Consider the following 23,189-nt stretch of genomic DNA (forward strand, 5'->3'; position numbering starts at 1 on the left):
AGGGATCACATTAGGAGATATACCTAATGTAAATGACGAGTTAACGGGTGCAGCACACCAACATGGCACATGTATACATATGTAACAAACCTGCACGTTGTGCACATGTACCCTAGAACTTACAGTGTAATAAAAAATAAAACAAAATAAAATAAACAGAATAAAGTGCTTTCTAGTATTGAATAATGGAAGGGAACTAGAGGTCTCTAAAAAATAGAGATTCTTACCTAAAATTAGATAGATTATATAGCTAAGTCATTTTTGCTGTTAATTCTTCTAAAAACAAGATGGAATTAACATACATAGATATGTTTGCCCTTGGACAATGTTAAATCTTAATGATAATAGAACACAAAAGCAACCTAAATTTTTAATCCTCTAAAGTTGTCTTCTCACTAATACAGATGTAATGAGGTTGGTTTAATGTAAAAACAGAAATATGAATACCTCAAGGAAATTTTCTGGATATACTTACACTGTAAAGGATCTTTTCCTTCACTCATTCAGCAAATTATGACTCTTAAGATTGCCTGCTGGTGGTTAACACATTGACAAAAAGGGATTCAAAGTGTCAAATCTTATGAAGAAAACAGAAAAGAAGGCTTCACCATCAGAAAGTCACATCAAGAATTTTAAAAATTCATTTCTGAAATGTTAATGATAAAATCCAGTATCTTAATATTGATGTGCAAATGGAGGATTCTCCTATCAGAATTCTAACAGAACACTCATCTTAGAATCTTGTCCTTTTTGACTTTCCTTTATTCCAGGCTGAAAAAGATCATCCATAAGCTTTACTGACTGAGTATACTAGCTGTCAGAACTTGAAATGAAATCTGTGTTCACAACAAAGTCTGAAACCAGGATGTACAGTACGTTTATTCTAAATCTAATGATATACTTTTGTTGCTGCCTTCCAAATAAAAGATTAGCATAACTTTTGGCTGGTCGTTGACTGAAGGTGAATTACCAGGCAAAATAAATTGACCCTTTCTCAATTATCATGCATGCATTCATTCACTTACACATATTCGTCAATACTTTTATGTGTGCCTATTAGGTAAAACAATTTCTGATTCCAAACATTTATTCCCAGTCATGAGGATGACTGTATTGTAAGATTTGTCTGTAAAATATACTAAGGTTCTCCATACAATTCAATATAAAGGAAATCTTTGCCTCCTCTCACATTAACTTTGCCCAGGTGTAATCTTGTCTCATTCCAATAATCTACCTAAAAATGATCCCTAAATATGTTGAAGAAATAACAATGCTATTCTGTAACTCTTAAGCTTTTATATTAGTTCAGACCCACTTGAAGGTATGGGTGCTCTCATTGGATGTGTTTACCACAGAATTCTGTGAATACAGCAGCTCTGCAGGAACAGTATATTGCAATAGCTCAGATCAGAGGACTGCAGTGTATAAAATCTGGTATACCACTGGCTTCTTGTTCCTATATTGCTTTGACATTCTAGGAAACTTAGTATTGGACTTAATTTGTCCTGACTGTATTTAGACTAAAGAAAACTTTCAGATTTCAGACTATTTATTTCAATTCAGTAAGTCATCCTCACTGAGAAATGTCAAACCTGATTTTTCTCATCAGGTATACTAAAACAATCTGCCCACCCTCTCTTTCAGCTTTACATGCAACTCTAACCAAACAGGTTTTCTGATGGAAGAGATCAATGACTTTAGATGATACACAATTTTATGTCTTTATAAGTCACGTTTCCATACTGAAACATGAAAGCTCCACTTAAAAAAATTAATATTGTTTTCAGAGCAATATATGCTTTATTATAAGTGAACAGAATTCATTTGAGACACTGATTTTTCAAATGAAAGGATTAAAATAATCCCAACATTAAAACCAAAACAAAAGCATTTTATCTTCTCACATCTTTATTATGTATTTTATAATCCTAGCTCAATAATCACTCTTGCACTTTTAGATCACAAATTTGCCTTTAAGTAACACATAATACACTTAAGGCAGATTTGCCTTACAGGTGGCCTCAGCTTCTAAACACCACTACACTGCTTTATATAAAAAACAAAAATCACATAGAAGAGAATCTAGTGACATCTTTCTTGGTACTTTAAATTTAAAAACTGCATAATAAATTGAGTTACCATAAAATTTCACCCTTGAGATAGGAAACAAACACTACTACTATTTTATAGTTGTCTTTATCTGACTTGATTGGATGCAGTTATAATAGTATTAATAACATAACTTTTAAATTTGTGAGGGAAAACCAATACTTTATATTCACTCCTCATAAAAGGTTCAACGCAAGCACAATGAGGAGCCATTATAAAATCATATTGCTAAGTATTACTTTAACTCATAATTCTGCTTATATAAGTGTATGCATATCACAGTTAACAAATACTATTTAATTATCAAGACATATGCAAAAGTATTGTTTGATTGCATTAATAGCAGGAGGCTAGACAGCATTAAAGTTTCCTTCTCTGATCTTTTGGTCATTAGTACAAACTGAGAATTTTGAAACTATTTGGTGATCCCAGTCTTTGGGGGAAGGTTAATATCACAAAACCTCCATGAGAACAATGGGCTCAGGTGGAAGACTTTGAAGACTAAAAGGCTTACAGTTAAGGTAGAATTATCACTAGTAGATCTTAGGGAAATAGGAATGCAACCAGAATCACTCAATTTATTTATTAGAAAGCAAGATTCATTAAATCATTTCTCTTTTAGAAAAATATCTTTAAACTTTTATATTTTCAAATGTTCTTTTTTTAAAGAACATATAAAATTAAGATATTTGTGAAAATAAACATTTTGAATATGCTTGTTTCTCTTCATTTTTCCCTTTTCAATGGAATTCTTCTTATCAAGCACAAATGTGCTAATCTTTAAAGCAAGACAAACTCTTCCGTGCTAAATCTTTTTAATTGTTTCTTTTCATCCTCTGAAAAAAGGTCTTCTTCATTGGTGGTAGTAGATGTAAAATCATAGTCTCTGGAATGACCATTTACAAAAGTAAATAAGGGATATTTCTCCTTAGAAGAAAATTTCAGCATCTGTAACAGAAAGTATAAAAGAATTCCTTATTGGATGCAATAGTGCACACTAAGACCACATGACAAATATAGTGTTTTAGCCCTGAACCTCTCCTGTTAGCTTCTTTCATTTACATTCACCCAGTGCTATTCCTTTACCTGTTCTGGCTAAAAGACAAAAAATGATTAGCACTGTATTGTTTATTGATAGGTAAATGCATGCTTCTTCATTAGGATTAAATCATCAAAGTATATGCTCACTCTCACCTCCCACTTCCCCAAAGTAAGTTTTCTGGTCACATTAGTTTGAAGAAATACTAGAGAGTTAGGTTGTAATTTATCTTCTTTAGGTAATAATAGACAATGAAACAAAATGGTATCACTGACTATGGTAAAATATTGTAAAAGACTGTTTGGTAATCTAGACAGTAAATTGAGTCAGAAGGTCCATTCTAATCTCTGTTTTGTAACTTACCTTGATGTGACCTTGGACACATCACTCTACCTGAATAACATCTATAAAACAGGGCAATCACTGCTCGGCCTTTTGGCTAAGATCAAGTGTATAAAAACAGAGCAAAAGAAATCCAATTTTTCTACCTCAGAGAACTGTTAAGAAGATCAAAAGCAATAATATGAAGTTATTTTTAAAAAATAACTTTGGTCTTTTCAGAGATTATCTTTTAAAAAATATTTTAAATAAACTATTTCTACAATAATCTAGTCAACATGAAAAATGGCCTCACACATAGTAATAATCCACATTTTACTATTATCTTCTAAAGTTACATTACATACAAAAAAAAGCAATACCTAGAAAATTTTGTGAGGATACTCACAACCTTTATAGCCCATCAATTTGAGATTCACAAGTATAATATAAACAATTTTAAATATTTCTGTTAAACAAGTTCTATTCAAAACTTTTAATGATTTTCATTAAAAAATGAATTAAACACTTTGAATAAAGGATGCTTTGACAAAGAGAAATTTTCAATAGGTAAGCAGGGCCACAGGGATTCCGAAAAGTTACTACGCAATTTACAGAGAATGCTAAAAAGAATACAATATTTATATACATCATAATTATTGTCAGTTAAATGCAATTTGTTTTTAAAAGATAATTTCAGAGGTAAAACTACATTATCTCAAATGTCAACATTCAACTGAAGGATCATCAATTTCTTACATATTACATTTATAGATTCTCTTGAAACATGGCCAGATAGGCAGGCCTAGCATGTGATATAAAATTAAATATATTTCAATGAGACAGCTATATAAAATATATTTTTAATTGAATGGAAATGAACCATTTAAAAACAACCAATATTAACAAAACTAGACGTGATGAAAATCAGATCCCATAGTTCATATTGTGCTTATTTATACATTGCTGAAATTTATTTTATTTATATCCTACAAAAAAGGGAAGAGACAAGAACAAAAATGCGTAAAATGAAAAATAAGAGGCAGACGGTATTGGCATCTGATTAATCATCTTTCACCTCCAGCCAATAGCTGGAATATAGTCCAAAAACTGTTGTCATTTTTATATTCATTTAATGTCACATGTAAAAGTCCAGTATCTAACGGGCAAGTATCCACATATCATTTTCAGATCAACACAGCAGAGTTAACATTATCATCTCTTCATCCTTTCTTTCAAGATTAAGAAAGGAGTTATCCGGGTTTATTAATATAGGACTAAGTTGCTCATCAAAGTTAAGATTCAAAACTGTGTCCCAGGTGAAAAAAAAATGTCAGAAAGGAAGCTGCTACCCTTTAATTTAAAAATACATCTACTTTTTGCAAATCTTTTTGCAATATAAGGTCTCCTTATACACCATGTTTATTGATTCAGGCTTGGAGAATTATTTTCCAAACTTTCCTGAGTTTATTTAAGTATTTTTAAAGAGTATTATCTTAACAATATATTAAAGGTTTACCCAAATGAGTTGAAAATTTATGTCCACATAAAATCCTGCACATGGATGTTTATAATAGCAGCTTTAATCATAATTTGATTCTGAAAAGTTCAAAATGTGAAAAGGTTAGTGTTCTTTTTTATACTACAAGAATGGCTACATTGTCAAAACCTTAAAAGTCCTTCCATAATGGATGATATAAAATCCAAATGAAAAAATACAATTTAGGCTATCTATGTGACATAGAGATACCATACAAAATAAAAGGTAATCTAAATTATTTGATAACTTGGAAAATGTTTATTATATAATCCTTAAAAAAGATATAAAGCTATAAAATTTAGTTTCAATTATATTAAAATAATTTCAAATATATATTTTGAAAAGACTGAAGGATAACAAAACATTGTTACCTCTGAATGAAATAATTAGTGATTTTTCTCATGTGTTTGTGTGTCTGTGTGTGTGTGTGTACACACACACTTCTATTTTCCAAGCTTCTTTCTTTTGAAACATACTTTCACTCTGTCGCCCAGGCTGGAGTGCAGTGGCATGATCACGGCTCACTGCAGCCTTGACCTCCTAGACTCAAATGATCCTTCTACTTCAGGCTCCCAAGTAGCTGGGACTACAGGTATGTGCCACCATACCTGGCTAATTTTGTATTTTTTATGCAGATGGGGTCTCACTATGTTGCCCAGGCTGGTCTCAAACTCCTGAACTCAAGTGATCTGCCTGCCTCTGCTTCCCAAAGTGTTGGGATTACAGGCATGAGTCACCACGGCCAGCTTATTTTTCAAACTTTCTAACATGTAATTCTTCTATTACACAGTAGGAGAAAACTATTATTTAAAAAAAAAATTAAGGTAACTGAATTCACCATCTCATAGTTGTTTGTTAAAAGGGAATTCAGTGGTTTGCTCAACAACTTTAGAACAGGCAATTCTAAACTCTGTTCTATTGTAATAACACAGCTAAAGCTACACTGAAGCTACTTTATTAGCTAAAGGGCAAAGCATAGATTTCAGAAGATCAAATATTTTATCACACCTTTCTTATGTACTGAGTTGACAGGTTTCAGAATTTACAAAGGAAAAAGCTGGAGTACACAAGTTAAGCAATGTATACCATAATAAAGCTAGTAGTTGGTAGGACAGAAAGAGAACCAGGAGATGATCGCTTCTCCTCAAGCCAAAACTTTTTCTGCTAGTCCCTGCCACCATATATGTAAAATTATTCCCCAGTACAGGGCAGTGTATACCTATGCAGCATATATTCACCACACTAGAGCTATACCCTATGTAGGGGTTAAGCTCTAAAGTCAGCCCATATTGCAAAATCAAGCATTGTCAAAAATCACCTTTAACAAGTCTTTAAATTGTTTAAAGGTGATATGCATAATCTTGTGTACGCAACCCTCTTCAGTAATATGTATAAATGTAAAATATATAGTTATGTAAATAGTATAGTCATGTGCCACATAATAACATTTCAGTCAACAAGGACCACATACAACAGTGGTCCTATAAGATAATAATGGAGCTGAAAAATTCCAATCACCTAGTGTTGTCACAGCTGTCATAATGTCATTCCACAACACATTATTCACAAGTTTGTAGTGATGCTGGTGTAAACAGACTGATTGTATGGCAGATAAAATTATGTACAGTACATAATATTTGATAATACTATACAATATTTTTTATTGTTTTAGAGTGTTACTCGTTCTACTTTTATAAAAAGAAATCACCTGTAAAACAGCCTCAGGTAGGTGCTTTAGGAGGCACTGCAGAAGAAGGCACTGTCAGCATAGGAGATGACAGCTGCACATGTGTTACTGTCCCTGAAGACCTTCTAGTTGGACAAGATGTAGGGGTAGAAGATAGTGGTATTGATGATCCTGACCCTGGGTAGGCCTAAACTAATGTATATGTTTGTGTTTTCATTTTTAACAAAAAAGTTTCAAAGGAAAAGAATTTTAAAAATAGAAAAAATCTTATAGAATAAGAATAGAAAGCAAGTATCTTTGTAGAGCTGTACAATGTGTTTGTGTTTTAAGCTAAGTGCTTATAAAGCAGTCAAAAAGCTAAAAATAATTTAAAAGTTTACAAAGTTAAAAAGTTACAGTAAGATGGTGAAACCCCATCTCTACTAAAAATACAAAAATTAGCCAGGCATGTACAGTAGTGTCCTAGGCCTTCACATTCACTCACTACAGACTCACTAATTCACCCAGAGCAACCGCCAGCCCTGCAGGTGCCATTCATGGTAAATTCCCTACACAGGTACACCATTTTTTATTTTTTATACCATCTTTTTATAATACCTTTTCTACGTTTAGATACATTTAGATACACGAATACTTACCATTGTGTTATAATTGCCTCCAGTATTCAGTACAGTAACATGCTGTACAGATTTGTAGTCTAGGAGCAACAGGCTATACAGGTTGAATATTCCTTACCTGAAATGCTTAGGACCAGAAGTGTTTCCATTTCGGATTTTTTTCAGATTTTGAAATATTTGCATTATATATACTTACTGGTTCAGCATCCCAAAGCTGAAAATCCAAAAATCCAAAATCTGAAATCCTAAATGTCCCAAACAGCATTTCCTTTTAGTATCATATCAGCACTCAAAGTGTTTTGAATTCTGAAACATTGTGGATTTCAGATTAGGGATACTCAACCCATCCATACAGCCTAGGTATGTAGTAGGCTATACCATTCCAGGTTTGTGCAAGTACATTCAATTATGTTCCCACAACAATGAAATCACCTAACAACACATTTATCAGAATGTATCCCCATCATTAAGCAATGTATGACTGTATATAATAAAGAGTATACATGGAAAAATATATTCCTGTTTTTTGTTACAAGAGCTCACATAGTTGAACTAAGCTAAGTGTGCAAGCGATGTTAACTATCCTATTTCCTCACTACACAATCTTAAATCCTGTATCCAACTTTTACCCCTCACTGTACTTAAAACATTCTCTTAAAAAAATACTTTCTTCTAGCCCTCAAATAAAAAGGCCTGTTATTAGTTCCTATTATTTCGAATGCAATCAACACTGCTAAGTATTTCTTTCTTAAAATACCATTTCCCTGATTTCTGCGATATTTTGCTGTCCTGTTTTTCCTTCTATTTTCTGAACTATTTCTTATCTCCTCCTTCATTGATTCTACTTATTTCCACATCCCAAAATGCAGATAAAAATCAATTGTTCCTTTATCTTCTCTCTACATTCACTCCTTCTATATTCTCTTCCTTAATATGACCTATCTGTCTCAACAATTTCTCTGCTAGGCTTATCATCCATGTTTTTGCAGATGGGAGAACTGAAATATTGAGGGCTTAGGTGACTCGTATAAGGTCACACAACTAGTAACTGACACAGTCAGGATCTGAGCATAGGTAGTTTTGTTCTGGTGTAACCACTAACACCTCCAACAGTAGTCAGTGGAGGCATGACTGCAACATCAACTTAAATTGATAATAAAATTTCCATTTCTTCCTCCTAAAAGTAGCTCTCTTCCAGACTTCTCCATTTCTATCAACGGCAACATCATTTACATTAATTAGGAATGATTTTGTTGCAAGTGACAAAGAAATAAATAATAGAAAACAATAACAACAATGTCAAATAATACGAACTGTTTTCACCAGACTGACATTGCTACTTTGATTAATTGATGTCAGATGAACAGCTTCTACAATTCTCTTGGCCTGTCTCTATGAATCAAATAGGACTGTTGAAACCCCAAGGGTTTAGTTTAAATTCAAGGAAGGGGCAGGTAGATATAAGAGGACAGCACTGCATCTATATCCCATTACGGCAGGAGAGCAAAAGCGTTCCCAGAAACTTCCAATACACACCCACTTATATTTCACTTATACCAAACTGTTTCTAAAGAAATAGGAGACTAGAAAAATGAGTATTTGGTGGGTACTGGCACTGCAAACAAAATCAGGATTCTTTAGCAAAAAAGAAAGAGGGATTGAGTATTGAACAGATAACCAAAGGTGTTTGTACACCATTAAGAGATGAGAACCACAATAAAAATAAAACTGGCTCATGTACTAAGGAAGGACTGGAAGGTTTCTTTAAGATGTGTTGTCAGAAAAGACCAAGCTGCAATCTGAATAACCAGCAGTCGCCAACCTTTCAGGAACAAAGCACCAATTTCATGGAAGACAATTTCTCCACGGACTGGGGGGTGGGGATGGATTCAGGATGATTCAAGTGCATTACATTTATTGTGTACTTTATTTATATTATTACATTGCAATATATAATGTATATATATAATATATATAATGAAATAATTATACAACTCACTATAATGTAGAATCAATGGGAGCCCTGAGCTTGTTTTCCTGCAACTAGACTGTCCCATCTGGGGATGATGGGAGACAGTGACAGATTATCAAGCCTTAGATTCTCATAAGGAGCATGCAACCTAGATCCCTTGCATACGCAGTTCACAATAGGGTTCACACTCTTATGAGACTCTAATGCCACCGCTGATCTGGCAGGAGGCAGAGCTCAGGCGGTCATGCGAGTAGTGATGGGGAACGGCTGTAAACGCAGAGGAAGCTTCGCTGGCTAACCCGCCGCTCACCTTCTGCTTGCGGCCTGGTTCCTAACAGGCCACAGATTGGTACCAGTCCATGGTCCAGGGGTTGGGGGCCTCTGTGAATGACAATAAGGAGCCAGACATAAAAGTTCTGGGCGAAGAGCACTCTAGGCAGGGAAATCAGAGAGTGCAAAGGCCCTAGGATGCCAGCACACTTTGCATGTTCCAAGAACAGAAAGCAAGCCAGCGTGGCTTGCAGGTAGAGGAGAACAGTAAGGGTGGTACACAAGAGCCAGGTCACTCAGGTCCCTATAAGCCAAATTAACACACGATTTAGGTTTCACTGTTCCCTTAAACAGTCCACCTCATAAACATCCTACCATAGATTTCCCCCAACATTTGACCTTGGTGGTTCTGCTCAGGTTGTTTCTATCATCTAGTCATCCTTCATACTTCTTGTCTGATTGTACCAAACTCCATCAGTAAAGTTCCAGTCCAAGTTCCACTGACAACTATCTCACTCTACAGTGATTATTCCCTTCTCCAAAGTCCTATACATTTGTCTAGTATAATGTAAGGATCACAAACATGCACTGTGGAGTTGGACAGTATCAGTTCAAAACTTGGCTGCTACTTATTAACTGTGTAACCCTGAGCAAATTACTATACCTGTCTCATTTTCCTTAGCTGTAAAATGCCAGTAATGATAGTATCTATCTCACAGAGTTGTTGTGCAGATTAAATCAGCTAATATATGTAAAGCACTTAGAAGATTGCCTGGCATCAACTGGCCGGGCGCGGTGAACTGGCCGGGCGCGGTGGCTCAAGCCTGTAATCCCAGCACTTTGGGAGGCCGAGGCGGGCGGATCACAAGGTCAGGAGATCGAGACCATCCTGGCTAACATGGTGAAACCCCGTCTCTACTAAAAAAATACAAAAAAAATTAGCCGGGCGTGATGGCGGGCGCCTGTAGTCCCAGCTATGTGGGAGGCTGAGGCAGGAGAATGGCGTGAACCCGGGAGGCAGAGCTTGCAGTGAGCCGAGATCGTGCCACTGCACTCCAGCCTGGGCGACAGAGCAAGACTCCGTCTCAAAAAAAAAAAAAAAAGATTGCCTGGCATCTAATGTGTTGGCTTTATGATTATTATTGAACTATCATAATATTAGTCTTCTGGCATTTAATTGTGCAGTCATTTATCTTTAACGCCCATTTCATGTCTCCCCAAATAAACTATAAGCTGCTGAAGATTTCAAAAGAACTCAGAGTTTCTATCATTACATCCCAGAAGTAAAAAAGACCTATGAAATTTAAAAAGTCACTCAGATTTCATGTGGAAAACACAGAACTAGAAGGAGGACCTCTAGGTGAACATAAGCCTAAAACACTGAAGTGATTTCAAAAAGACCTTTACCAAAATAGTGATGGGCATGGGAAACTGTGTACCACTGGAGAAAATGGGAGTAACTGTCCTAGAAGGGGAAACAACCCTGTTCTCTTACTCTGTAAGACTACAGAGCAAACCTATTCTCTTACTCTATAAGACTACATACAGGCTGATTTCGATTCACCAAAAGAAGACATTTTTTAACAATAAGGGTCTATCTGAAAACTGAAAACACTTCCAGGAAAAGTCATTAGCTCACTATAACCTGAAATAAAGATTAGATACTCAACTGTCTGGAACATGGACTGATGTATAAATAGGAGACTATACAGCATAGTGCTTATGAGCACACAGTCTTGAGTTACTGTCTCAGGTGAATCGCAGTACCACCATTTATTAGTTGTGGCCTTTGTCAACACTGCTAAACCTTTCTAAATGTAAGATTCCTTATCTGTAAAATGGAGACAAAAGTACCTATCTCAGAAGGTTTGGTTGGTTAAATGAGATAATATACCATAGGTGAAGACTCAACAAATGTTAGCTTTGGACTGAATAACTTCTAAGATCTCAGGGATTCAATGGCTATAACATAAATTGTGTTTTGCAGCTAGAAGACAACTGGGCACATGTAAATATTTCCCCTGTGTTGATATGCATTCCATAATCAAATAATTCATTCCCTAGTACATTTTCATTTGTGATTTCCTGTCCTCAAACACCAGCACTACTAGGCAATAAGTTTAACAATGAACAGGTAATGTTTATCCTTGAATTACCAAATGATTATTTAATAATCATTAAATTGAGAACAAATGAAAAAAAAAAGAATAAAAGGGGGTAGGAGATAAAACAAAAAATAATCTACATCAGGCCATTTACAGTACAGCAGAGCAGGGGAAATACAACCTTAGTTTGTGAGTTAGGAAGGAGATGTGTTGGGATACCCATGAAAAGTAAGCAAATTCATCTTGCAGAACTTGGAGAGCAACAGTACAGAATGGCCAAAGACATCATGGAAAGGAGAGGTGAGACCCAAAACTAAAAACAAGGAAACTGACAAAAACTTGTATGAACTCAATTCCCAGGTCCCTCCTTGCAACCAATACCCTTCTTCACCCCCCTCTCCAGCCATCCCCCATATACAAAAATAAAGATTTATTCTTTGGAAAAACTGAATAGATAATGATATGAACTCCAGTACACTAGACACAGTGATGACTTCAGAAGCTGAGTAATTAAGTGTCAGTCTAAAAATAGGAAACCGTAGGGTCCTCAGTATCCTTCACTTCCTGTTCCTGGAGCTCGAGCAGACAACATATATTCATTCCACAGGCTCTTAAGAGATGGCAAAACTTTTCTTTGAGAAAACGAAACAACTCCAGAGAAAAGACCACCACTTACTAACACGTAAGGGTCACCCAACAAAAAGGCAAGCTCATTACATGATCATCCTAGTATGAAAGTTAACAGCTAAAAAGCCAAGCTGAAACACACAGAGCTTCTACTCAGCTTTTTACTGCCTTACTATTAAATATAAACAGAGAGAAGGTCACTAGTGATTTGGGGGAAAGCATATAAAGGAAAATCAGATAATTAAAAGAAAAAACAGCTGGACGTGGTGGCTCACGCCTGTAATCCCAGCACTTTGGAAGGCCGAGGCGGGAGGATCACAAGGTCAGGAGATTGAGACCATCCTGCCTAACACGGTGAAACCCCATCTCCACTAAAAATACAAAAAATTAGCCGGGCGTGGTGGCGAGCACCTGTAGTCCCAGCTACTCGGGAGGCTGAGGCAGGTGAATGGCGTGAACTGGGAGGCAGGGCTTGCAGTAAACCGAGATCATGCCACTGCACTCCAGCCTGGGTGACAGAGCAAGACTCTGTCTGAAAAAAAAAAAAAGAAAGAAAAAAAGAAAAGAAAAAACAAAACCATGAAAGAGTCCAGAAGGAAGCATAAACAACAAAAGAAACGGAAGAAAACTTCAAAATTACTATTTTATATTTTATAGTAATTACAAAATTACTATAGAAATTACTATAATTAATTTTCTAGGGGAAAAGAGAAAATACATCCATAAAAAAGAAAGGAATTCTATGAAAAAGGAATAGAAAAAAATATCAGTAACAACTAAAAATGTAAGCATCCTAATTGAAATTTAAGAACAACAGAATAGGTAGAAGGTTAAGCAGAGGAAATCTTCCAGTACAAAAATATGAAGACCATGGGAAACAAAAGGAAAAGAGAGAAAAACCAGAGAGCGATTCAGAAGGTCCAAACTGTATAATAAGAGTTCCAGAAGGTAAGAACAAAGAAAACAGAAGAAACAATTACTTTTAATTTCAAAGACATTTCCCACAATGGAAGAAAGCAGGACAATCAATGACAAAGAATGCAAACCAAGACACATAACGAAGCTTCAAAATATTAGGGATAAATAATTGTAGCTGGCCGGGTACAGTGGCTCATGCCTGTAATCCCAGCACTTTGGGAAGCTGAGGCAGGAGGATTGCGTGAGCCCAGGAGTTTAGGACCAGCCAGGGCAACACGGTGAAACCCTGTCTCTACAAAAAATGTAAAAATTAGCTGTTGTGGTGGTACACACCTGTGGTCCCAGCTAGTCAGGAGGCTGAGGTGGGAGGATTGCTTGAGCCCATGAGGTCGGGGCTGCAGTGAGCTATGATTGCACCACTGCACTCCAGCCTGGGCAACAGAGCAAGATCCTGTCTCAAAAGTAACAATAACAGTAATAATTATAGCTAACACTTTAGTGCTCCTATAAACCAAGCACTAGTCTATTAAATCTTTAATCCTCATAATGATGTTACAGAGAAAGGTGGCTATTAGTATTTTCATTACATGAGAAAACTGATGCACAAAGAAGTGCAGCAATGCACCTAAAGATACACAGCAATTAGGTGATGGAGCTGGGATTCCAACCTGAAAGCTCTCAGAGGAAAAAAAAATTTTCATTTGGAGGAAAATAATGCAGAATGACATCGAACTTCTCAACAACACTAAATGCTAGAAGGGAGTGGAACAATGCTTCTAAAGTTCAGGGGAAAATTATTTTCATTTTAGAATTCTGTATCCAATTAAATTATCGATAAATTAAAAGATAAAGCTGGTCGACGTGTAGGAATTCAAAAAATTTACCATCTATGCATCTTTTTCATAGGAAGGCACTAGAAAATATGCTTCAGCAAGAGAAAGGAATAAACTAAAAGATTCAGAATATAGGAGATCAAATACAGGAAAGTGGCATCAGGAAGTTCCAAACTGACCACTCTGCACCAGGCCTGAAGAACAGTTAAGGTGAGAGTGAATAGAAAACAGAAATGAGCAAATCTCCAGAAAAAAAGAGATTTTTCCTATGTTTATAATTATGAAAAACTTACTGCTAGGTGGTTGACAGATATAACTGAACATTTAGAAAAAAAATAAATAGGTAAAAACAGAACTAAGGAAATGAAAAAAGGGGGAAGGAGTACTACTCTAAGAAATACCAAGGATAGGAAAAAAGAAATGTAATCATAGCACATTATGTGATTAGTAAACAATATTATGGAGGCATAATGTGAACACTGAATAGTGACTAACCAAAATCTGTGTTATAACTGTAGTGGGAGTATGGCTGGGAGAAGAGAAACCAGGTGAAAGGGAGTGGGAAGAGAGTTAAATCCTCAAGTACTATAACTGAAAAAATAACAAAGAATGTCTACAATGGACTAATCAAGAAACTGCAGAATAAGCACATTATAGCAGGTTCCCAAATAACGTCATTTTGTTCAACGTTGTGTGATTATAACGTTCATGAAGAAAAAAAATCAATTCCCAGCCAGAGCCACTATCTGTGTGAAGTTTGCACATTCTCCTCATACCTGTGTGGAGGTTACTCCAAGTTCTCCGGTTTTCTTTCACATCCCAAACATGTGCACATGAGGTGAGCTGGTGTGTCTGCACTGATCCAGTCTGGGAGAATGGCGGTGTGTGTATGAGTATACCTTATGCCGGGTAGCTTCCCGCCTTGCGTCCTGAGCCTCCAGAATACCCTCTGGCCACCTACAACCTGAATAGGCCAGCTGGAGAATGAATGAATGAATGAATGAATGAATGAATGAATGAATGAATGAATAAATGAATGAATACAAATTATTGACAAATAAAAATGTGTAAGGTATACAACAATCATACAAATGCTTGACAATAAACACACGGTAACAAGGCACTCAGTGAGCCTGCCAGATTTGTGATTGTTCTGGAACTGTGTGGTGGTAGGAGGTGCTTCTTACAATTTTCGCTTTGCAAACTATTCCTTGATTTAACCCACCACGACTGCTGTCGCTCACTGATCCACCAACAATTGTAAGATAAACAATTATCTTACATTCTTTTTTTTCTAAGCTTTGTTTTTCTTGGGAGTTAGTATTCCCACTCCTTTTTCATTTCCTTAGTTCTCTTTGTAGCTATTTATTTTTTTTAAATGTTCGGTCATCTCTGTGAAATACCTCAATCTTTCTTAAATACAAGTACAGCTCACATTTATTTCAATGTTTAATAGTAGAAGTATTTAAGTCTTTATTTGTAAGTTTGGTGATGCTTCTGTGACAAGAACTATGTCTTAGGAACTTAACTCTTGTTTATATCAATTATCCTATGGTAAAACCAGCTTCATTTTATATCAGTTCACTTATAGTTACAGTTTCCAAGAACCTATCAATGATGTTAAGGGAAGACTTATTGTTCTTAGAAATGCAGAGTTAAAATTCTAAATAAATAGCTACAAGAGTTAAAAGTGAGTATATCTCAGGAGGTATTCTTTGCAGTGGGAAGTAACATGGCAAGGGACTCCTGATTTTCAGAATAAGCCTTTTATTGCAATTTCCATTTTTAAAGTTAGTGTATGTACTACTTTAATAAATATGAAAATTAATTTTTTGAATAAAACATATTTTGAGTTGTGCACTGAATAAAAGGACTATTCCAAGTTTTGAGATAAATCCACAGCAATTTAAGGAAAATAGAAGAACTAGGTAAAAACACACTGTAGATTTTCTATAACTCAATCACTGGCCTCTTTACTAACTTATAAGTAAGACAACATTATAACAAAGTCTCTTTAATTCACTTCTTCATTCAACAAATATGATTTACTGACCTTCTACAATGTGATAGCCAGTGCTAAGCACTGGGGATACGAAAAGAAACAAAACCAACAAAATCCTTCTCTTGTTGAGATGACATTCCAGCAGAATAAACAGATGATACATAACTAAACAGAATGTGTGTGTGTGTATATATATGATATAGCAGAATATATACATATATGTGTATAGTGATATGTGCTAAGGAGAAAAATAAAACAATGAAGGAAGCGAATTACGAAGTATAAAGGGTGCCCAGGGAAGGCCTAAGAACGTGACACTTGAGTAAAGATCTGAAAGAAGGGAGAGAACCATGAGAATATCTGTAGGAAGAGAATGCCAGGCACAAGAAACAAACAAAACCCGTGAAACAGGGGCAGGCACTGATCATTTTCAAGGAGACTAGTGTGGCTGGACTCGAGAGAGTTAGGGAAGAATGGTAGGGAATAAGCTCAAAGAGGCAGCAGGGAGAAGCAGAGATTCCATTTATATAAAGCCTTGTGGGTTTGTAAGAGTTTGGGCTTTTACTCTGAGTTAAAAAGCTACTGTAAGTTTCTTCAAAAAATTAACACAATCTTAGTTACATTCTAAACAAAATCACTCTGGCGGCTATGTTGATTCTAGACTGTAGACAGAGCAAGGGAGATCAGTTAGGGAGCTATTGCAATAATCTCAAGGAAGGTGTGAGGATGGGCCAGAGTAATAATGAGAGTGGTGAGAAATTATCAAATTCTAAGTACATTTTAAAGAAGAGATGATGGAATTTGCTGATGCATACGACATGGGGTTCGTGAGATAGAGGAAGGGATCCAGTTTTTAGGCTGAGCACCCAGGAAAATGGAGTTGTCATTTATTTAATAACCAATTCTTTTCATTTGTTATTTTACTTTATAATTTACTTCAGTACCATAATTTCTTTGGATGAATAGAAAACTTTAATCTCATGTCTCTCTCTAAGTAGTACTTGCAAAATTCTAATGAAATACAGAAGCTAAACTTCTGTGTTACAAAATTTAAAAATATTTTTAGTTTATAGTCACATCTTACACCTTAAAAGAAATAGCTAAAACAAGTATTTTATAAATATACTAATTAGGAGCACCATAATGGCATAGCTTGTATCAAATCAGCCCTACCACCAAGAACCACCAGAAGAAATGGATAAAGTTACAGCCAGGTGCAGTGGCTCACGCCTGTAATCCTAGCACTTTGGGAGGCTGAGGTGGGTGATCACCTGAGGTCAGGAGTTTGAGACCAGCCTAGCCAACATGGTGAAACACCAGCTCTACTAAAAACACAAAACTTAGCTGGGCGTGGTGGCAGGCACCAGTAATCCTAGCTACTCAGGAGGCTGAGGCATGAGAATCACTAGAATCTGGGAGGCAGAGGTTGTAGTGAGCCAAGATCGCACCACTGCACTCCAGCCTTGGGGATAGAGTGAGACTCTGTCTCCGAAAAAAAAAAAAAAAAAAGATAAAGTATGATAGACAAAACAACTGTTGGAAAGCATCTGAGAGCAATTAAAACAATTTAAGTCTTGAGAAATAAAAAGAGAGGCAAAGTCTATTAAGAATTAGAGAAGCCAGAGATAATGGAATAAATATCTTTAAGATACTGAAAGAAAACAACTGCTAACGTGGAATTCTATATCCAGTAAAAATATCCTTCAACAACAAAGGCAAGCTCTTCCTCTTCCCTTCTCCTCCCAAACAATTCATTTTTAAAGCCACTAGATGGGGCTGGGCAAAGCAGGTATGCATGCCTGGGTGGAAGAAGTCATTCTGGTTAACTGGGTATGTTGAAGACAGATTGGAACCTGGCAGGTGGCAGACATCACTTTAACCAGGGGGTCAAAGTTAGCATCACCAATAAAGAGACAATAAAAATCACACGCCAATCACCAAGAAGCAGTCAGAAAAACATAGCATCACTTCGGTGATATATGTGGCAAAGATGTATAACCTGAAATTAATGAGGAAACTGTACAGACAAACCCAAATTGAGAGGATAACCTACAAAATTTTCAAGTGTCCTGTAAGAAAACTAACAACATGTATCCTGTTATCTTCAAAAATATAATGTGACAATCAAAAAAGATGATTAACTGTTCTAGATTAAAGAAGATTTAAGATGTATAAATGTAACGTATTATTGTGAACTCAATCTTTTTGCTACATAGAGCATTATTGGGACAACTGGTGAAACCTGAATAGTTTCTTGGGGATTAAATGGTGATAATGTACAATGCCACTTTCCTGATTCTGATAGTTATATTGTGGTTATGTAGGAGAATGTCCTTATTTCTTAGGAAGAAGTGCACACTCAACTGTCAAGGGTAATGGGGCATCATGCTAGCAACTTATTCTCAAATGGTTCAGGAAAAAAAAATCATTTGTATTATATTTACAACTTTTCTATAAATTTGCTATTGTTTCCAGTTTTAAATGAAGGCATAATAAAGATGTGTTCAAACAAAAGCTGAGAGAATTTATCATCAGGTAACAGCACTAAAAGAAATAATAAAGAAAGTTCTTCAGAGACAAGCAAAATGATCCCAAAAGGAAGCAGAGTAAAACAGGAAAAAAAAATGAAGGGCATCAGAAAGGGTAACACTGACTCTTTAAAACACAATGCCTTGTGGAATTCAAAATCCTACAGGAATCAAGTTTTTGATGACACAAAGTACAAAAGCAGAATTTAAGGTAAGAAATATTACTAAGAGATAGAACATTTAAAAGTTGTAATTCAATAGGAAGACCTAACAATCCTAAGTTTGTATGTAACTAATAGCAAAGCCTCAAAATGTAGAAAACAAACAAAAAAGAACTTAAAGGAGAAACAGACAACCCTACCATCACAACTGGAGACTTTTATAACATGTCCTTCTGTAATTTAAAAACCATATAGGAAAAAAAAAAAGAACGTAAAAGATTTCAACAACATAATTAACTACTCAGACATGAGGGGAGGTAGGGAGGAAGATTATTAATAGAAGATTAGAGACAGTGTTAAATAGAACTATTCCATAGAGATGCTGAAGTCTGAAGAAGGCGAAGAACGGAAGAGTGGTTGTTTTGGAGGCAATTTCAGTAAACCTGACTTCATCATATTCATCTGACCTTCAAATTTTCCACTCTCAACTCTCCCGGACCATTTGCCTCCCTGTCCACAGGGATTTCCACAGTTGACCATTTCAACGAAATAAAAAGATACTACTAAACTGACTTGAAATTCTGCTCTTCCCATCATGCTAAACTCTACTGTTCACTTTACCTACTCCTAATTGAAGGCTTCCAAGAGTCTTAAAGCAAGACATGAAAATCTATTAGGTCCATTATGATTAGAAAAACACTCACTCTTCTCCTGGTGATTTTTTACTCATTGTGTGGTGGATTTAAATAGGGCAGGTTTCATGGACATGTTAAGATCCTTATAAAAAATGCAGTGAATATAAACTATTAAATGTTTTTTGCACTCCCCGAATTAAATTATGTCTCTTCTATTTTTCTTTCTCACGACACTGTATTTTCTTCTTGATGAAACTTTTCATTTTTGTTGCACACTTGTGTGTTTAATGTCCACCGGACTATAAGTTCATGAAGCCAGGAGTCACAGCTATCTTGTTTACCACTGCATACCCAGCTCCAGACAGTCATTGTCTCAGCTTACGATGAGCTGGGCACTGTTCTAGATGCTTTAGGATATGTCAGTGCTTTGACTTACGGTTTCTATCTGTTTTCTATTTATTCTCAATGCTTTAGTATGACTTATGCTTTTTTTGTTCTGTTTTGTTTCGAGACAAAGTCTCGCTCTGTTGCCCAGGCTGGAGTGCAATGGCACAATCTTGGCTCACTGCAACCTCTGCCTCCTGGGTTCAAGTGACTTTCGTGCCTCAGCCTTCTGAGTAGCTGGGACTACAGGCACACACCACCATGCCTGGCTAATTTTTGTATTTTTAGTAGAGACAGAGTTTCACCATGTTGGCCAGACTGGTCTTGAACTCCTGACCTCAGGTGATCTGTCCGCCTCAACCTCCCAAAGTGCTGGGATTACAGGTGTGAGCCACCGTGCCCTGCCCAGTATGACTTATGTTTTGAAGGAATTACCGGGGCTGCTGAATTGAGAACCAGCTAGAGGCAGGGAAGTGAGGCTTGGAAACTACGTAAGAGATCACTGAAGTAACGATAGTGCCTCAGACCAGTGTTGCAAGAGCAGTAGGGAAGGTGGTGAAAGTGGTCTGATTCTAGGTATACTTTGAATATATAATTTGTTATGAGATGTGAGAGAGAGAAGGGAGGTAAGAATAATCCAAGGCTTTGGCCTGAGCAGACAGTGGATAAATTTGCTATCAAATGAGATAAGGAAAACTGTGAGCGAAACAGGCTTCAGAAGGAAGATCAGGAATTTGATTTTGGAAACATACGCCAGACATATAAGGGACACTGAATAGCAACTGGACATTATAATCTATGATTTGGAAAATAATTTTGGGCTAAAGATACGATCTTGGACTAAAACTGATATTTAAAGCTATATGAATGGATGAGATCATCAAGATAAAGACGATATCAGAACTAAACGCTAAGCCCTAAGCTACTCCAACATGAAGAGGCTGGGGAAGAAAGCAGGCAAAGAAGACTAAAGAAGGAGCAACCAGTGAAGAATGAGAAAAACTTCAAAAGAGTTTGGTGTCCTGGAAGCCAATGGGAAGAAGGTGTAGGAGGGTGAAGTGGATGTTCACCTACATCAAATGCTTCTGTGATGACAAGTAGGATGAGCTCTGAGCTTCGACCAATGGACTTGGCAATGTAGGGTCATTAGTGACCTTGAAGAGGAATTCTGGTGGAGTCATAGGGATGAAAGCACTCAAGTATTTGATGACTAAATGAATGATCATATTAACGAACTATTAATTTGTTCTCCTGGTCACCTAGACGTACAACAGACTTGTCTGTGAGCTCTCTCTTTCCCTCGCCACTTTCTAAGTGGCTGTCTTACTGACTCTACCTTCACAAACTTTCTCAAAGTACTTTCTTCCTCTTTAATTCTACAGCTTCTGTACTAATCTAGGTCCTTGAAGAAGACATTACAAATCAACGAAGAAAAATCAGACTCTTTGATAAATGATGCTAAAATAACCATTTGTCCATGGGAGGAAAAAAAGATATGTACTTTAAAACATATACAAGTTCTAGGCTGGGCGCAGTGGCTCACACTTGTAATCCCAGCACTTTGGGAGGCTGACACAGGAGGATCACCTGAGGTGAGGAATTCAAGACCAGCTTGGTCAACATGGTGAAACCCTGTGTCTACTAAAAATACAAAAATTAGCTGGGTGTGGTGGTGCACGCCTGTAATCCCAGCTTCTAGGGAGGCTGAGGCAGGAGAATTGCCTGAACCCGGGAAGTGGAGGTTGAAGTGAGCCAAGATCGCGCCCCTGCACTCCAGACTGGGTGACTGAGCAAGACTCCGTCTCCAAAAATAAATAAATAAAAATAAATGAAACATACACAAGTTCTAAATGTGAAACATAAAACTTCTGGAAGGAGTATAGGAGAATATGTTTATGACTTTTGCTTATTAAAGATTTCTTTGATACAAAATTCAAAAACCATAAAAGAAAAGTGTCACTAATTTGACTATATTAACATTAAAGACACAATTAACAAGTAAAAATAGTGGCCTAGGAGAATATATTTGTAACACATAAAGCCAACAAAGCAGTAGTATCTAGAATTGTAAAGATTTCCTTCGTATCAAATAGCCCTATAGAAAAATAGAGAAAAAGAATGAACAGGAAATTCACAAAAGAGGAAACAAATGGGCCAACAAACTCTGATTAAATATTCAACCTTAGCATCAATCAGGGAAATATAAATTAAAACTACAAAGAGGTACTATTCATATCCATGAGATTGGTTAAAATTTTAAAGTTTGACAATATCAAGTGTTGGTAAGGATGTTAAGAAATTCTTATATACTGCTTGGCATGATCACTCTGGAGAGTATTTAACAACATACAGCAAACCTAAAAATATGCTTATCTTATGACCCAGAAATTCCACTGTAATGTATCTAGTGTATCTAATGTAACGCTACTTAAAGTATTATACATGCACAAAGAGATATGTACAAGAATATTATTTAAAACATTACTTGTAATTAAACAAATAAAACAAAGAGTTTTAAGTTCTCAGAAACAAGCCAGATGACCATCAAAGAAAGAAAGTTTAAATAAAAAGAGTGTATTACAGAATGGACCACTATTCAGCTGTTTAAATGAGTAAGCTAGACCAACATGTACAGTTACATAGATAATCTCTAAGTCACTGTTAAATAAAAATGTTGCAGATGAATATATATCTCTTTATATAAAAACATCATTAACAAAAAATGTAATAAATGTAAGATAATATGTGTTGTTTATGGATATATAAAGTATGCGTATGAAACACTAATTAAGGATAGTGATTGCCACTGGGAAGGAAGAAAAAGAATAAGATTGGTGGAAGATAAAACACTTATTAATTATATATGTAATTTTCTTAAGCTCAGTGGTAACACATGGGTATTTACTATATTATTCTCTATATTTCTGTATGCCTGAAATTTTAAAATTAATTTAACAATATCAACATATTACCAAAGTACAGCTTCTTCAGCCTTAATTCAAGACTCTCCATAGTATTATTCTAATCTACTTTTCTAGCCTCTTCCTTCAGTATTTCCTATAGCAGTGTTTCCCAAAACTCAGAGACTTATATACCTCTTTCACTATCATGATTAATGAATATTTTTCGTTTCATCATTTTTAACTTAAATATCCTTGTACAAATCAATAAATCACACATTTAATATGCCAGTTAATGTAAGTATTAAAATGTTTGTCCTAGTGCCACCTAAAAACAACATCAAGTGTCACATTTTGGGTTGCCCTGTCTTATGCAAGTGGTTCTCAAATTTGGCAAAGATTGTGTGGGAGGCTTGCCAGAAATGGAGACTCCCAGGCTACACCTTTAGGGATTTTGATTCAGGCAGTCAGAAGCAGAAACCCTGCCTAATATGAAGCCTTGGCACCTACCAAGTTGGACTACTTGCCATTCTCTAGACAAACT

The 23,189-nt window shown here is 36.0% G+C and overlaps 1 protein-coding gene across 6 annotated transcripts in view; it reads right to left on the reverse strand.

Annotated features, from left to right (window-relative positions):
- Positions 1-1,051: 1,051 nt before the first annotated feature.
- The window catches only part of ATG4C (autophagy related 4C cysteine peptidase), an 83,892-nt gene continuing 61,754 nt past the window's right edge, over positions 1,052-23,189 (reverse strand). For 2 of the 6 annotated variants that reach the window (XM_032136658.2, XM_032136657.2), the window contains exon 11: positions 1,052-3,057. In XM_032136658.2, the coding sequence (XP_031992549.1) occupies positions 2,890-3,057 (168 nt within the window). In that variant the 3' untranslated portion in view covers positions 1,052-2,889. Of the gene's footprint in view, positions 3,058-4,985; positions 5,066-14,811; positions 15,013-23,189 lie in introns of all 6 variants that reach the window. The other 4 variants (XM_058430551.1, XM_058430550.1, XM_032136662.2 and 1 more) reach the window with 3 other exon arrangements.

Source organism: Hylobates moloch, unplaced genomic scaffold (assembly GCF_009828535.3).
Source record: "Hylobates moloch isolate HMO894 unplaced genomic scaffold, HMol_V3 SCAFFOLD_18, whole genome shotgun sequence".
Classification (NCBI taxonomy): Eukaryota; Metazoa; Chordata; class Mammalia; order Primates; family Hylobatidae; genus Hylobates; species Hylobates moloch.